This window comes from Etheostoma cragini, chromosome 3 (genome assembly GCF_013103735.1).
Source record: "Etheostoma cragini isolate CJK2018 chromosome 3, CSU_Ecrag_1.0, whole genome shotgun sequence".
Lineage (NCBI taxonomy): Eukaryota > Metazoa > Chordata > Actinopteri > Perciformes > Percidae > Etheostoma > Etheostoma cragini.
Genome location: NC_048409.1, coordinates 29,239,076 through 29,255,775, shown reverse-complemented (window position 1 = coordinate 29,255,775; position 16,700 = coordinate 29,239,076). Strand labels below are relative to the sequence as shown.

Here is a 16,700-nt window from a genome sequence, read left to right as displayed (position 1 = left end):
CATAATCTAAGATCTGCCATGAGGCTGGGCTGTTTTACCAGGTCTCAATGCTTTTCAACTCCGCAGTTCTAACTTTGTTCTCCACATGACAAACTGAACCAAATGTCCGACTGTACAGACTGCAGAGGAGGTGCAGAGAGCTCCTCGTGTTCAAAAGCTCGGCCGCAGACTCATCCTCACACTCTTTGATCCAGTAAAGAGTGTAAAGACAGCACATGTCATGCAGACACACTCTGCAGACATGCTTTGCTCCTTATGTCGTTATATATGGTATAAAGCAAACTGTGACTTCTATGTACTGTTGCCCCCCCCAACACACAAACATATCCAATCCAATCCACTTTATTTCTATTTTCATTTTATAAAGACAAAGTTACCAAAGTGCTGCACAAAAACTCAAACATGCAAAACAATTAAGATATAATATTGTAAAAACAAAATAAGAGCATCGGGTTTTAAAAAAATTCAAAAATAGATAAAATGAATCAATACTAAAATAGAGTAAAACAATAAGAGACATCAGAGGAGCAGACGGCTCACATGGAGTTAAAAGCCAAGATTACTTACTGGCTTGCCCCCACACTCGAAGGAAACAAACATGCATTTCATGAGGACTTTAAACACAACTGAGAAGAAATAAAAGAACTAGGTTCTGCTCAGTGAATACGGGCCGGGACGTAACAGTGATTACAACAGTGGAAGTGAAAGAGCTGCAGAGTACAGCGAGCGCCTCAGCGTGTGAAGATGAAGAGCTCGGTGCCGGAGCTGGTCTGACCGACAGAGTCTGCGTATAGCCCGGGATCAGACTGCAGAGGCGGGGCGACTGGACCTGCGTGGGCGTCCCGAGTCTCGTCTATTACCGGGTACAGTGGGGAGGCCAATCGCTCTGGCAGGGAGCTCCACTCATGTTATGAAATGTTTTGCACTTAAAGTCTAAAGTACTGCCCCCTGTGAGCTAAAATGGGTGTTTTTTATGCTTGTTTTACTTGAGTCATGGATTATAAGTGAGGCCAGGGTAGCCAGATCTTTAGGGGCTGACTGACTGCGTCCTAGGTCTGTTGGAACGAATTCCCAAAGTCGAATATAATTCCAAATTGTAAAAAAAAAAATTACAAAATTACAAAAATATAAATAGGTTGGGTAACGTTCACTCATCTCCTTTTTCTCGTGTCACGACTGATGAACACTAAAGGATGAAGGATGTTTGTCGTCCTGTCTTACGCGTGTGGGCAGCGGAGACGTTACACAACAGGACTGTTCACGAGTCCTGCGTCTCGAGTCTGAAGTATGTTAAGGACGAGTCCCAGGTCTAGTCTGAAGTCCCTGTGTGAGCCTCAAGTCCAAGTCTCAAACCCGAGTCCTCATCTCTGCCTTAACCCTTGTGTTGTCGTCCCGTCGACCTGCAACACTGGTTTTCCTGGGTTTACACTTTTCTCAACGTTTTTCTTAATTTTATTCTAATTTTTTTTGTCACTTTGACGTTTTTCAATTTATGTTTTAGTCACTCAAATTTTTTTTCTGTTGCTTTTTCCAATGTTTTGGATGTTTTTTGTCACTTTTTGATTTTTTTTTTAAATAATTTTAGTCTTTTTTAAAACATTTTTTTGTTTATTTTTCCAATGTTTTGGATGTTTTTGTCACTTTTTGACTTTTTTTAAAATTAATTTAGTCTTTTTTTAAACATTTTTTTGTTGATTTTTCCAATGTTTTTGATGTTTTTTTTCTCACTTTTTTGACGTTTTAAAATTATGTTTTTGTCAATCTTTTAAACAATTACTTGTTGCTTTTTCTAATGTTTAAAAAAAAAAAGTGTCACTTTTTTTGACGTTTTAAAATTATGTTTTTGTCAATTAAAAAAAAAAGTTTTTATTGCTTTTTCATGTTTTTTATCCCTTTTTCCACGTTCTTTTGTCGTAGTTCTGATACAGAAAGTTTTGGTGAACGGGTCCAACAGGCGGGATAAACCCAAAGCGGTGTGGAGCTAGGTCTGGCAGTGTGAGGCTAGTTTGGTCTTGTCCAAAAACAAGTTTAATTGAATCCCCCTCTATCCAACACAAACTCTCTTACCTGTAAATGAGGATATCGTCCGTGGAGCTGTTGTACTGGATCTGGTACATGCGGACTCCTGGTATGTGGTTCTGCGGGGGCCACCTGATGGTAGCAGTACTGGACGTTAGATCCGACACGCTGACCCTCTGCTGGTCGTACCGGGCGTGACCCCCGCTGACGTTGGACTTGATGGACGTGGGGATGTCCGAAGGCCCCGGGTCGGGGTCCAGTTTAGGGTCAAAGTGGGGCGAGGGGTTGACGACTAACTCGACCGGAGCGGTGGCCTCCCCGGCGGCGTTGGATGCGATGCACGTGAACTTTCCAGAATCCTACAAATCAACGGAACAAAAGGACAGAGAAGACCCAGAATTTACCCTCGCTTTGACTTGGTTTGTTGGTTCCCTGTGACCCTGGTTCCCAAACCTTTTCAGTCCGAGGTACCCCCACAGCCCAACAGATGAAGTCACGTACCCCGTTATTACCGATGTATACAACAATATAATGTATAACACTACTACATACAGGGAACAGTCCCTTGGTTTGGTCTGCAATGGTACATTCAGCCTACTAGGCTACTACAACATGTTGTAAAACTTAATGTTTCAACCATTGATTCATTCACGTTAAATTAAGCTGATCATTTGAACGGTTTATTCTTTACTTTAAGCTACATGTTGGACCTTCTGCACTCGGTTTTTACACACCGGCAACCTTCAGACAACGTATTTTGTCCCTTCATGTCCTTTGGAATTTGCGTAAACGCCCCAAAATAAGACTCAGAACCCACTGATCTCTTTCGTTATCATTCAAACTTCATTTGTTTTCTTGTTTCCACAACCAAATAAGGAACTGTCTGTCCTGAACCCTCAAGTGGTCCTGGGGTCAAAAAGATCAATGTTCTTTTTAATTCCCCAAAATAACATGATTGATTGCACCCAGCGCTCTTTTCCAAGTACAAATCTCTACTTTCATTCATTTTGGGCCGTCATATTCAATTTTATAGCATTGTAAAACAAATGGAAGTGTTTTTGAAATAGTATTGAGTAAAAGTTGACATATTCCAGTCTGTGATTATCATCAACATCCATTCCTTTAATTTTAGTCTCAATAATTCCTAATTTCTGCTTTTCTAACTCAAACATTAGGTATAATTCCCTATAAATGAGCTTTATTGACCATAAATTCCAAAAATAACTGTAAAACTAAACTTAATAAGTTAGTGTTACGTAGTGTTGATGTCAAAAGTGACAAACATTCAAAAATGTTGTTGTGTTTTTTAAAATAGGCTATATATAATAAAGTATTTTTTAATTTTGACGGGAAGATCCTTTATTTAGATTTTCAACATTTTCCTAATTTCTGCTCAAACATAAGGTAAAATACTAAATTTAATAAGTTAGTGTTATGTAGTGTTGAAAGCGTCAAAAAAACTTTAAAACAAACATAAAAAAAACGGCTAAAGTGTTGAATAAAGGGACAAAAATGTAAAAAAAAAACATAAAAAACATCAACAAAAGTGTTGATTTTCAATTTTGATGGGAAGACAACACAAGTGTTGAAAGACGGCGTATAAGGACTGACAGCAGACACAAAATTAAAAGATATATATATATATTTAAAAAAAAAAGTAAAACGTTTTTCAGACTGACCAACAGTTTAAGAATAAATCTTAAATCAACAGAGCACACACAGCCATGTTGTCCCGGGCCAGGGAAACCGCGACCCTACCTTGACCGAGGCCTTGAGGATGTCCAGCGAGCCGTTCTCGTAGCAGACGGTTCTGGACGTGTTGCCGATCAGCTTCCCGTCCGGACTGACCCAGTGGGTCGAGGGCTCGGGGTCTCCGATGGACTTGCAGCGCAGGCTGACCTCCTGACCCTCCATCACAAACATCTTGGAGGTGTGACGAGTTATCATCGGGGGCTCGCAAACAAACTCCTCCTGTCAGGCGACACGGGACCACGAAAATATATAAGTCGTACAGTAAATCAGGGGTTCCCAAAACTTTCAGCCCACGACCCCCAAAGTAACGGTGCAAGTGACTTGCGACCCCCCCGACTATACACTATAAACGTATTTAAACATAGCGTGCAACTGAGAACGCACTTACATCATTATACAGTGATTTACTCATTACTTTAATTTGAACTTAACCTAATGAGATGGATGTGCAGTATGTTTGGAGCACAGAGTCCAGTCCTGGTTTAATGTTGGAGACCAGTACTCGGAGATCCGCCTCCACACTCAATCGCCATCTGGATTTATTTTTAAGGTGCAGCAGTGCCGAGAAAGTCTTTTCGCACAAGTGCCAAACGGCGTCAGCACATCCGAGGCCGCCATTGATAGCTGTGGGTCTTCCCTCTCAACCGAAATCCCAAACTCAGCCAGCGTCTTATTACACGCCGTCTTCGGGGTCCGGTCTCTGGACAGTCCAACGGACGCGTCCTCCAGCTCGGATGTCACACGATTTGCACCTTGTGTCAAATCAAAAGAGCTGTTCCCTTTTTATGTATTTGCTTGGTTTTATTTTAAAATGTAGCCACGAGTTTTATCTTGTGTTAAAATCATGGCTAACATATGCTGTTTCTAATCGTCTTAAAATTTTTATTTTTTTATTTTTATATTACACCCCATCCCCTCTCTGGGTCCCGACCCCCACTTCGGGAATCATTGCATTAAATGATACGGAAGATCATCAAACGGACCCTATCTTCCTATGTATTGTTGTCTAAGTGACTGATGGGAAACTGGTCCGGTAATGAGCAAGAATTCTGCAGATGGCAGCGACGAATGAAACTATATAATATATATAAGTTATTGGGCAATTGCGCACCATCAATTTACATCCACAGATGTAAGTGCTGTTTTGCCGCTGACAGACTCAGTGTCTGGCAACCTTATGGAAAGGATTTCGATAAAGGTCGACCTGTTTACTAAAGGTTAAACATCCACGCCAAACTCACCAGACTCCTAATGAACACTCATTTTAGCATCGTAAAAGACACGTTATTCAAAGCCAAGAAACATATTAAAACCATGAAAAGCCGTTTTTGGGTCGTCTTTCTAATTTCACAACAATAACAACTCTAGTTTTGGTTGAAATGAACACATAGTTAACCGACTTACATGTGAAATAATCTGCTGTCTGTGTTAAAACTAAAAGTAATGTTTTTTAAATGGAGTCTGGTGGGTTCAGGGTTTGCGATTTCGGTTTCTGGCATGACAAAAAGGATCTTACTCTCTATTAAAAAGGTCTATCTCTGTAGAGATCCTTTCCATAATGTTGTAAGACACTTTTTTAAATTGACGATGCACATTTTGTCCTATTCGTTCACACTGCCGCCCGGCAAGAGGAGAAATCTTGATTTAAACTAGTTTTCGATTTAGAGACCATAAAACACCAAGAACGAGAAAACTCATCAACAAGCGAGATAAAAAAAAAATACCCAAGCAGATATAAAAAAAACATGTCAATTTCAAAAGAAGAACAGTACTTGTGCTGTGCACACAGGGTTCAGGCTTTCAGAAGGAGTTCAATTGTGTGCACATTTCAGCCCTCGCAATATTTAAAACCCACCCGCTGGCACCTAAGCCGCTGTAAAGCCAGCCAAAACCCTGGTGGAGTATTATTGCAGGGCCTGCCAAGGCTTTCCCGGGCTTACTCATCATTCCAGCCACTCAGTGCATTTTCAAAGCCATTTCTCGGCGTCCTTCTTGGGTCTTGTTACCAGCAGAGAGGATTGCTGGGCTGATGGCCGCTCGGCTGTGGACCCGAACACGGCACCAGCGTCTTTCAGTCCTGTATTACAGTCTGACCCTCAACTGCTCCCATGAAGCTCAGACTATAAAGAAGGCTGTGATTGAACTCTTGTGATGCGAGTGTGTGGAAGTGTGAAAGTGTGAGATCGTTGGCCATCTGAGGGGAAAACTTGTTATCTCGTCTCGGCTTAATAAGTGTCAGTCTTTTTTTTTTTTTTAAGTTATCCTAAAATTCCAACGATTTTGTCCCCTTTTTCATTTTTGCGTTGGAGAAGAAGCGGTGCTCATGCACCAAACAGGTGAGCACTGTTAGTTATTTGAGCATTCTGATGTAGGATTTAATAATTAAGTGCTTAAAAGTAAAGCTAAATTTACATTTTTTTTAGGCTGTTAAAGGCATATTTTACTCTTTTTTTAGGGTACTCTAAAAAGGAATCCTCCTGTTGAGCCAGGTTCATTCCAAGTCTGGGTAAAACAACACATGTCCAGCGTGTCACTCAGGTAATATCGGACCAGTCTGATGTAGGATTTTCAAATTAAAGGCTTGAATGTCTAATTAATGCTATATTTTAAATCTTTTTCAGGCTGTTACAGCCATATTATAGCTTCCATCCATTGCGTTGGAGGGAAGTAAGTGAGTAAAGTTAATTATATAACACTCATCAGGGCCGTGGTCAAGATCACCTTAGTCCAGTTCAAGACAAGTCTGAGACCAGAACTAGTCGAGTCCGAGTCAAGACCAAGTCCAAAGAAGTTTGAGTCCAAGACAAGACAGAGTCCAAAAAGGTTTAAGTCCGAGTCAAGACCGAGTCCAGGACAGAAAGAAGGTCTTATGCACGACAGTATCGAGACAATCATTTTGGGTTTCACTTTCCCCGACACCTTTTTTAAAGACACCTGGACTCGGTCAAGACCAGCGGCCGAGACAAGTCCGAGTCCATAGAAAAACGATACAGGAGATTGATCGATTAAACGATTAAAAATTAAATAAATTAAAATAACTGGCAACTATTTTGATCATCGACTAAATCGGTTTGAGTCATTTCTTAAGAAAAAAAGTCAAAAAAATACCTGATTCCAGTTTCTTAAATGTTAATATTGTCTAGTGGGGCTAGAGGACTTGACAAGCTTGTCAAGGTTCGTGGTAGAGCCCGACCGATATATCGGCGGGTCGATATTATCGGCTGATAATGATATTTATGATATTAGACACATCATAAATGCAGATACATCGGTATCTGCATCTATAATGGCCGATTTTAAAAACTTTTTTTTTTTAATTTTATATATTTTTTACATATATTCAGAGGGGGAATGACATGCAGCAAAGTGTCGCAGGTCAGAGTCGAACCCGAGGACTAAACCTCTATATATGACCCCCCCCCCCCCCCCCCCCCCCCCCCCCCCCCCCCCCCCCCCCCCCCCCCCCCCCCCCCCCCCCCCCATAGCCCGAGCAGTGCATCTTTTTCATTGATTTCCCAGCAGGACTTCCCTTGGCGGCTAATGGCTGGTGTCAGCCCTCTGATGGATGCCGGGGACGCTCGCTCGTCCTTGCAGTGGGACCGAGGCCGTTAAACTCTCCCAGTATTAATATGCCCGGACACTTTGGTGACACGGAGGTCTGTGGATCGACCTCTATACGACACTAATCCTCTTACAGTGATCCTACAGCGGCGCTCGGAGGGAGGTCCGGGACTATTACCCGAGGTGAAGCAAAGGTCTGTACCACATCCTCTTCTAAGATGATACCAATTAATCCCGTCTTTATCTCCCGGTGCACCTCCACTTCTCATTGAAGCTCTCAAGGAGCCCCGAGGGGTCGGCTCCTGGAGATATCCAGGTGAGGCTAAACCCTCCATATCATCAGCTTTAAGGGAACTCCTTGAACCCCACCACTTACGTCTGTTATCTCTACAAGTATCAGTAGAGCTGCTATCGTCTGGAGAGATTTCCCCAGCGGCTCCTCCTCCAACTTTAGTCCCACACCTTCTAACTGCAACATGCAGCTCCAACACGTTGTAAATCCAAAGGCCAAGGCAAGGCAAGGCAGCTTTATTTGTAGAGCACATTTCAGCAACAGGGCAATTCAAAGTGCTTTACACACAATCAGTTAAACAGATAAAACACAAGTATCCTCAAAAAAAATTCACATTAATACGTGTGCCAAGAGAACTTTATCAGGATGCATAGTATCCTGATCCATGAAATAACTCGCCTTTAATAATAATAATAATGCCTCTATGGGAATTCAACATAGGCCCCCTGTATTTTAAGGAAGAATATTTTAAATTTAAGACACATTATTCATTCACAAAGAAAATCTGCGTCTTTAAAGGTTTGATTTTTCCTCATTTTTTAATCAAGGCAACAAGATCAATTTCCAAAAGATGTTTTTTTTTTTATTCCTCTTTTTAGTCAACTGAAGCAGGGGTTCCTATACTCATGAGCAGCACTGCACGTAATGCAAAGTCATGCTTCTGATGCATTGTTGCATAGCAGACTCCATGACTCCACACTTTGACCGGGGGGTTCCCTGCTGCGTGACACCGACCATCTGGCCGCCTCACCTTGAGGAGAAAAGTCCTCGTGCAAAAACTTTGTTTTGCTGCAGGGTTTGCAGCGCATAAACACACACAATGCAACTTATATGGTCTACATGTTTAAATGAATCATTTTGTAAGCGACAGAATTAGCCGGCTAATGATGACTCGGGACTCCGGTTATCAAGAGGTCCAACGTTGTGTTAATTTGTTACCCCACAAAGGTAAAAAGATCATCAACCAGAAGCCATTTAACATTCCCTCTGTTTATCACAGCAGGTCCAGACCTCCAGAAACCTTTGTCATTTTTCTTTCTTAGTCAATTTTTGGGACATTTTTGTTGTTGTTTTGATCAGGTTTTTGATGCTTTCTCCGATGTGTTATGTCACTTTTTTTCCAATGCCTTTGTTGATTTTTTTTGGGGTTGTTGCTGACGTTTTTGTTGGATTTTTTCCATCTACATTTCTGTCACTCTTTCAATTTTTTTCTTCTTGAAATGCTAGAAAATGAAATAAAACACCCAAATTCAAGAAAAACAGTGATGAAAAGAATGATGACTCGGGGCTCCAGTTATCAAGAGATCCATTATATATCCAGATGCCATTTAACATTCCCTCTGTTTTAATACTTAGTATTATTTATCAAAGCAGGTCCAGGCCTGAAAGAATCGGAATTAAGAGTTTAAGCCTCCAGACCCTTTTGTCACTTTTCCTGAAGTTCTTAGTCTATTTTTTGGACATTTTTGATGTTGTTTTGACCAGGTTTTTGAAGCTTTCTCTGACGTGTTTTGTCACTTTTTTTTTATGCTTTTGTCGATATTTTTGTTGGATTATTTTCCACTACATTTCTGTCAATTTTTCTATTGTTTTTTTTCTTTAAATACTATAAAATCAGACAGATCAGTTGTTTAACTGGTGATAGGCGCCGTAGGGAACCATCCACGTTATTCTTTTTGACAACTTGGTTAAAAGAAACCCAAATCACTCTAATAGAAACTTTTAGAAAAAGGGTTAAGCAGGAGGGTTAAAGGCTCATTTTGTTTTTGTCTTTCGTAAACCGGGACCTGATCTTCTCATGAATTCATGTCTAAGTGACACTGACGTGAACCAAAATCTTTGAACTTAACCACAGTTGAACTGACTCGTCTTGTGACTTAGTTTCCTTCGTCTTTGGTCAAACCAGAGACATTTATCAAGGTTTAAAATGTAAAGTGCTGTAGGTGTAAGTGTGAGGAAGCACCCAGAGGTGTTCGGCTACTGACAACGACAACGGACAGCTTTCTGACGCGGCGTAGCATTTTTTCAAATGCAGTGCCGCCTTCCCAGAATGCTTTGCGTGCACGTTGAAGTTGCTTGACGTCAGCGTTAGGAACAGAGTGGAGCATATGGGTATTAGAGGATGGATACCCGACCCGAGCCCGACGGTACCCGACGGGCCGGGCCGGGTCCAAACAGATTTTTAGAGAGGATGCTCGGGTTCGGGTCGGGCTCGGTCACATCAGCGCGATAAGGTATTGAACATTTTTTTGTGTAAACTCATTCTTTTTTCCTGTTTATAACTTTTGGGTTTTTTATTTCTATTGGTTTGTTTTTTCTTTTTTGCTTGCTTATTTACTGTTTGGGTCTTACTGTATTTTACAAATTTTTATCATGTGAAGCACTTTGCTCCTTTGTCTGTAAAAGGTGCTATAACTATCAAGTAAGCCTATTATATTACACTCTCAGCAGCGGCAGCAAGGCATTAAACTAAACATGTACAGTATATGTGTGAGTGAACATCTCTTATTGGGGCGGCTTATCAATACAGGTTAAGCAAGGTATTAATTTTACTCAGATTTACTGACGTAATCCCCCACATATGATGTTAATAAAAGCTTTCCACACAAACAAACGTACATGTGTCATTAGTATGAGAAACAAATGCGATTTTAATTGTGTGGGACGCGGGCCGGGCTTGGACAGAAAAATCCGTCCCGATCCGCACTCTAACTTGTATGGAACATATGGATCACCACTGTTACGCGTTCAATGTAGCCAAAGCGTCACCCCACTGGGTGCCTGTGCTGCGTTTTGTTTATTTTTTGTCTCTTTTTGAGTCTCTTTATCTTTACAAATAATTCAATTTATTGGTAAATTGAATGGATAGCCTCGCTTTTACTTCCTGCCGGGCTGCCTGAACACCCCGCGGCTCGCATGAAGACAAATGGGGCGTTTCTGGAGTAAAGAGCCACTTCACGCACTCTTCTGGGAAGCTTGGACTTAGAAAACTTTGATGTCTCTGAGACCTTTGCCCAAATATCACGACTTGAAGGGCTGCAATTGCTCTTGGGGGAGGGGGCGCGATTGCGTAAAGAGCAAGTGTAACCTCTGACTCCTCCATTAGTTTGGAGGGTTTCTCTGACCGCACTTTTGCAGCTTTAATGTCTCACCGCAGCAACTTTAACAAACCTCTCTGATGGTCCAGAAGTATTTGCCGGCCAGGTCTCTGGGGGAAGCGCAGGTCTCGAGGTCGTCCTCCCGGGTCAGTCGCCGCAGCCACACCAGCTCACAGTTACAGTGCAGGGGGTTCCCGCCGAAACTCAAGACCAGCGCCAGCAGCGGGGAGCCCTTCATCTTGGCGTAGACGGGGATCCGCAGGAACAACGGGTCCGGAGGGATCTTCTTCAGCTTGTTGGAGGTCATGTCTAGTCTGGAGGTGGGGACAGAGACGCAGGGAGAGGGATCGGTCTGTTACGGTCATTTCACTCTGAGCTTTATGGTAGACGGGGACGGGCGTAGATCAGTTCGTTAAATTAAATGGAATTAATTGTTAAAAAAACCCAAAGCACTTGTTTAAAGTTTGCTATGTCAGTGTGCACAGTTCACTTCTGTTAACCTGTTTGAAATGGATTTAATATTAACTCTCATCAGTTTGAAGTTATAACAACAGCGATAACATAAAGTAATAATTCCATCTACACAGCTCTAGGAAAGAGGAAGAAAATATCCTTCCATTTTGGTGAATCTGAGATTCACTCTGCAAGTCAGTCTGGCCAAAAGCCCATTCAAGCCCATTTCCAACTTTTTCAAATCGAGGCTCCAATCACTATCGTTGGCCGTCATGTAACATCTGCGCTATCCTCAACGATTGTGATTGGTGCCGCTGTCGCTGCTACGTGCCCTGGACCCTTGATCTGATTGGTTGAAGGACTATCCCATTGCGCCCTGAGACATTTGAGCGGTCCCCGTTGGTGACGCCCCTTTGGAGACGGGCTGTGAATGAAGAGCCACCCGCGGAGAAGGGGTCTGGTGTCAACCAGGTTTTTAATTTAATAATTTATTTACCTTATGACAAAAAACGAACCCCAATTCCATGTTTAATAGTGTGCTAGTAGAGACTGATGCATTCCCTGAACATAGATGTTATCTCAGCTGTTTAACCCTTGTGTTGTCTTCACTTCAACAATGGTCACTTTTTTCAACATTATTATTGCTTTTTCCGACATTTGTGTCACGTTTTCAATGTTTTGGTGTTTTTTGATAATTTTAATGTTATTGATTTTCGGCTTTTTGTGACAACAACCAAAAAAATTAAACAGAAAAAAAGGGGTCAATTTGACCCAAGGACAACATGAGAGTTAAAATTGAGATAAAGACAATATTTGTTACTGGATTATGAAGTAAAATTTTATTTCAGAATTGTTTTTAAAACCCTGAATAAGTCCCGGGTCAGTTTAACCCGAGGGACACGAGAGGGTCCCGAAGTGAAGACAATACAAGAGTTAAACCAAGTCTCGGGCTCCTGCTCAACATCGAAAGGCATACTGACCGACATGTTGAAAATAAATGTAATAAATGTACAGCTGGATGGGACAGGTTGAGGAAAATTGGGACTCACACAACAAGTCCAATCACAAACTAACACCCGAATAATGAGATCCAACAGTGGACAAATATCCAGGTTGGGTTTCATGTCATCCAGCCACTGCACCATCTCGGGGAATTGAGTAGTGATATGTATTAATATGCCAAAACATTGGACCTGAAGACTCGTAATAACAACAAACCCGAGGAATGTTCCCCCCCCCCCCAATCCCTCCAGAAGTATTAGACAACCGCGATGACTTAACAAGAAGTTAATGCATGTTGAGAGCAGTGAGCGTGCTGAACTTTACAAAAACTCAATTATGTTGTTTCATGGGCGGCAGCTTTGTGCTGTGTGTGTGTGTCTGTGTATGTGTGTGTGTGTGTGTGTGTGTGTGTAAAATGGTCACCTGTGCACACAGACAAACACACAGTTCCACCAGCTGGTCGATGTGTCTTGTGTCTCCGGGGCAAATATAACCCATTACCGTCTTTTTAATAAATGCATGAGTGTTTTTTTTTTTAAAAACCTGGCTGCTGTTTTCTTTTTAAGACTGCTGTTCAGTGGGACGTAAATTGAAATTGATTACCGTTAATGGGGTTCAAATGTTATTCGGTGCCAGGAAAATTAAATTGCACACATGCATGCAACCACATATATTAATACAGACCAATATTTGTTGGTTACAAACCACTTTCAATGGCCAAACCACGTAGATGGGTTGTACAGGGCGGATGTCAGGCGGAGCCAGGAAGTGGAAAAGGGGAAACAAGCAATAGTGTCACAGGTTAAACAGCTATGGATTACAAATAGGATGATTGTCAATTTAAAAGATAATAAATAGAAGTCTCAATTAGCCGTAGGTTTGTCATAGTGCCCCTTACATCTCTCGTCTTACATAATATACGTCACCTTGATGTCCACTTGCTCGCTAGCTAGGACCAGGCTCCAAACAAATCGATTGATTTTGATCAGCTATAGCAGTGACTATGTTTGGCCACCAGGGGGCATAAAACACACACAAAACACACTGACAGAAGCCGACACAACCGCCGCCATATCAACAACCGCCTGATGAAGGAAAGAACACCAACTTCTGAGAAAACAATAAAATATCTGGCTCTTCAGCTGCTTGTGTTTGTATGTTGTAGTGTGTGTAGTTTGCCGGTCAGTGCCGGGCCCGGGCACGCAGCGTGCATTGGGTTTATGAGCGCTGGTTTGGGGACAAACTGCCTCCGTGGTTTTTGTGAAAGTGGCTGAGACTGCAGAGAGCGTGTGCTGTAAATCTAAAACTACGAGCAAAAGGAGGCTATTAACATCCATCAAGCGATTAAAAACAGCTCTAGCTGTGTTTTATATCAACGCCCTATGCAGTGCACTCAACCATACTGGGGGGAAAGTGTGTCTTAGTACAACAAGACCAAAGTCACAGTGGGCAGACTTTCACTGAAAGACCTAAATGTGCTCCTGTACTGCAGTGTTTGCAGGCAGCACTTTGGAATCAGGGCTAATCATTAAAGAGCAATAATGAATATGCAAACAGGGATAATGCATTTCCTGCAGATAATGCATGGGAATGGTAAGAAAACCAAAAGCTAGTGTTGGAGCCATTACAACACTTTTGTTTTTGTTTTATTTATATGCCACATTGATTATGTTCATTAATCTGCAGTTCTACGTTTGGCCACTGGGTGGAGCATTGCCAGGGAAGGCATGATGGTAATCAGCTGTCTTGAGGCTGCAGCTGTAACGTGATCACGTGATCCTGACCTGGCCAGTTTGTGCAGGTTGGAGAAGATTCCCTCGGGGACGTTCTCGATGAGGTTGTGGTCGAGGCTGAGGGTGTTGACGCTGACCAGCAGGGCGATGGTGTCCCAGGGGATGTTCACCAGGTTGTTGTAGCTCAGATCCAAGTCCTCCAGAGTCTCCAGGAAGTCCTGCGTCGGGGGGACAGGGACAGAGACTGTAAGCATAATCAAAGACTCAAAAAATCACTGTTTGTGCAGCGTTGCATCTACAACTTTAATTGCAAAAATCAGTAGTCATTATTCCCTACTTCAGAAACATAAAAGGGGAAAAGAGGGTTTATTATAATGGGTGATTTACACTTCTGGGTAAAATCTAAGCAGTGGTTACGTTCTTTTATACAACATGTTGAATATTGAAATAAATACATGAGGGATAATTACAAAAGAATGATTTCATGTGTTAGATGAAAGAAAATCTCAGTAGAAAATTGCACTTAGAAATGTAACTGTCTTTTTTAAAGAGCCCATATAATGAAAAAAGAAATTTTCCTGGGATTTGGGGTCTTATTTTGAGTCTCTGGTGCTTTCGCACACGTAAAAACTTAGAACAAAAATATCCATGGTGTTTGGAGTGAGATACAGTTTCTGAATGTCCTCAGTCTTCATTTTCCGGGTGAGCTGTTTAAAATCTGCACGGCTTTCTACGTCACTAGAGATGAGGTGGCTAACCATAGCATGCTAACGCTACCATGCTAGCTCGCCGTCAGTGGCAAAACACTACTTCCTGTCCCCGTTCTACTTCCTGTCCCTGTTGTGCAGGTATTCCACAAGTGTCCCTGGTCTAGAAGAAGTCTCCCAGCTAATCCTGCCTTGGACTGACCAAAGCTGGAGAAAGAGTTATCTAGCTGAAGGGACCTTACCGAGCTACTTAGCATGTGCAACATGTCCCAACAAAGATAGTATGGAAGTGAGATGTTTCACTCTGGAGCAAAAACAGAGACCCAGACACACATGGTGAAAACTGGATCTGCAGCAATGTCCAGTCCAACAAAATTATGGTGTTTTTGAAAATAAAACCATGTAAACCTATTCTGGTACAACCTCAAAATACAACTATGAACCTAAATAATAAGAATAATATGGGTGCTTTCTTGTATTTCATTTAAAGTTCAATTTGTTAAATAAAAGCATGTTGGAAACCATTTCCATATAAAATCTGAGAGTGCCTTTTGCGAGATGCTGCAACCATTTGTTGCGATGTGTTTATTCCGCCAGTTGATATGACAACAACAACAAAAAGATTACAAAAATATTAATAATAAAAACATGCAGCTCTAATGGCTAAAGTTAAATATAGTGAAGGAATGAAGATAGAGGGAGATATCGGAAAGGAATGGGAACAGGGGAAGGAGGGAGGAAAGGAAAGGAAAGACAGAAACACAGATCAGTTACCCCGGTCACTGTTGTTTTCTCTAATTGTCTGCATACAATTCTCACAACTGTTGAAATGCCACGAGTCGGCACTTTCAGCAACAATACAAAAGCAGGGAAATGGAGAGAAAGGGGGAGACTAATAGGAAGGAGAGAGATAAGAGCCTGTTGATCAGCCAGAGTGTTGTCGGCTGTAATTGCTCTCATAATTCACACAATCACAACTCTGTCTGGACGTCACAACGCCTCAGCTCACCTTACGATAATGTGTGCTTTATTGCTTTCAGGCTGAAGAGATTCTTATTTTCTTATTGATAAAAGAACCCGTGAACTGCTTCGATGGGGAATTCAAAGAGTGAAAACATAATTAAGTCCCTAATAGTGTAGCACCTGGAATTAACCCTATTGAAAGGACTTTGTTTGGTTTACAGATAACACATCATTTATCTGCATTCTGATTAGTACTGCAGCGAAGCACGTATTTCTACGGTTAGTTATGCAGTTCTTCATCCTGCCAGTAGGGGGCTACCTGTGCAGTGATGTGTGGTTACAAGATACTGTAATACATGTGAGAAGAAGACACGCTTTGTAGTGAACTCTTGAACTCGCTGTGTGATAAATCCTACTGTGAAGGAATAAAACTGTATTTTTATACACTACTATGAGCGTCTCCGTTTGAGTGGTGTAACAACAGCTTAAGAATTAATGACTTTTCATATACAGAAAGAAATGACTCACGTTCATGCTTAGTTTCAGGGTGGATGGACGGGTGTGTCAATCATCTGGCTTTGTCCTATGAACTGGGAATCTCGTGCTAACAGTGCTTATGTCGGAGCAACAACCTACAACATATCGTACAAACACCCTGAGGGAGCTGCTGCCCCCGAGACCTGATACCGGATTAGCAGCTGAAGATGGATGGATGGATGGATGGAGAACTCGGAACCAGATCATCTCTAAATAAAACCCATTTAAATCTGAACAATGAGAGGCAGAAGAGAGAGAGAGAGAGAGAGAGAGAGAGAGTGATAGAAATGGACGGGCGAGAGATCAGGCTGAGGTTCAGGAGGTCCTGTCCATTAGTGAGCTCACGTGTCTCTGTAGAGGTCTGAGACCAGGTCCAGAGGGGACACTTCGGTGCTTCAGTGCCAGACTTTTAATGAGCAGAGACAGGACGTGGTCATTTAATGAAAAGGGGACGGCAGTTTATTTTAGGGCCTGGTTATTAAAAAGGTGTCCAGCTGAGCCGAGGAGGCCGACATGTCTGAGTGATCCTAGAAAGACTTGAGAGTCAGAGCCAGACATGTGGCATCGTGTCCACACAGCACTC

The 16,700-nt window shown here is 42.0% G+C and overlaps 1 protein-coding gene across 1 annotated transcript in view; it reads right to left on the bottom strand.

Annotated features, from left to right (window-relative positions):
• Window positions 1-2,063: 2,063 nt before the first annotated feature.
• The window catches only part of si:cabz01090165.1 (uncharacterized protein LOC100333421 homolog), a 17,659-nt gene continuing 3,022 nt past the window's right edge, over window positions 2,064-16,700 (bottom strand). The window contains exons 3-6 of the mRNA XM_034864490.1: window positions 13,962-14,128; window positions 10,796-11,036; window positions 3,778-3,990; window positions 2,064-2,378 (exon numbers count right to left, since the gene is read on the bottom strand). Of these exons, the coding sequence (XP_034720381.1) occupies window positions 2,064-2,378; window positions 3,778-3,990; window positions 10,796-11,036; window positions 13,962-14,128 (936 nt within the window). The remainder of the gene's footprint in view (window positions 2,379-3,777; window positions 3,991-10,795; window positions 11,037-13,961; window positions 14,129-16,700) is intronic.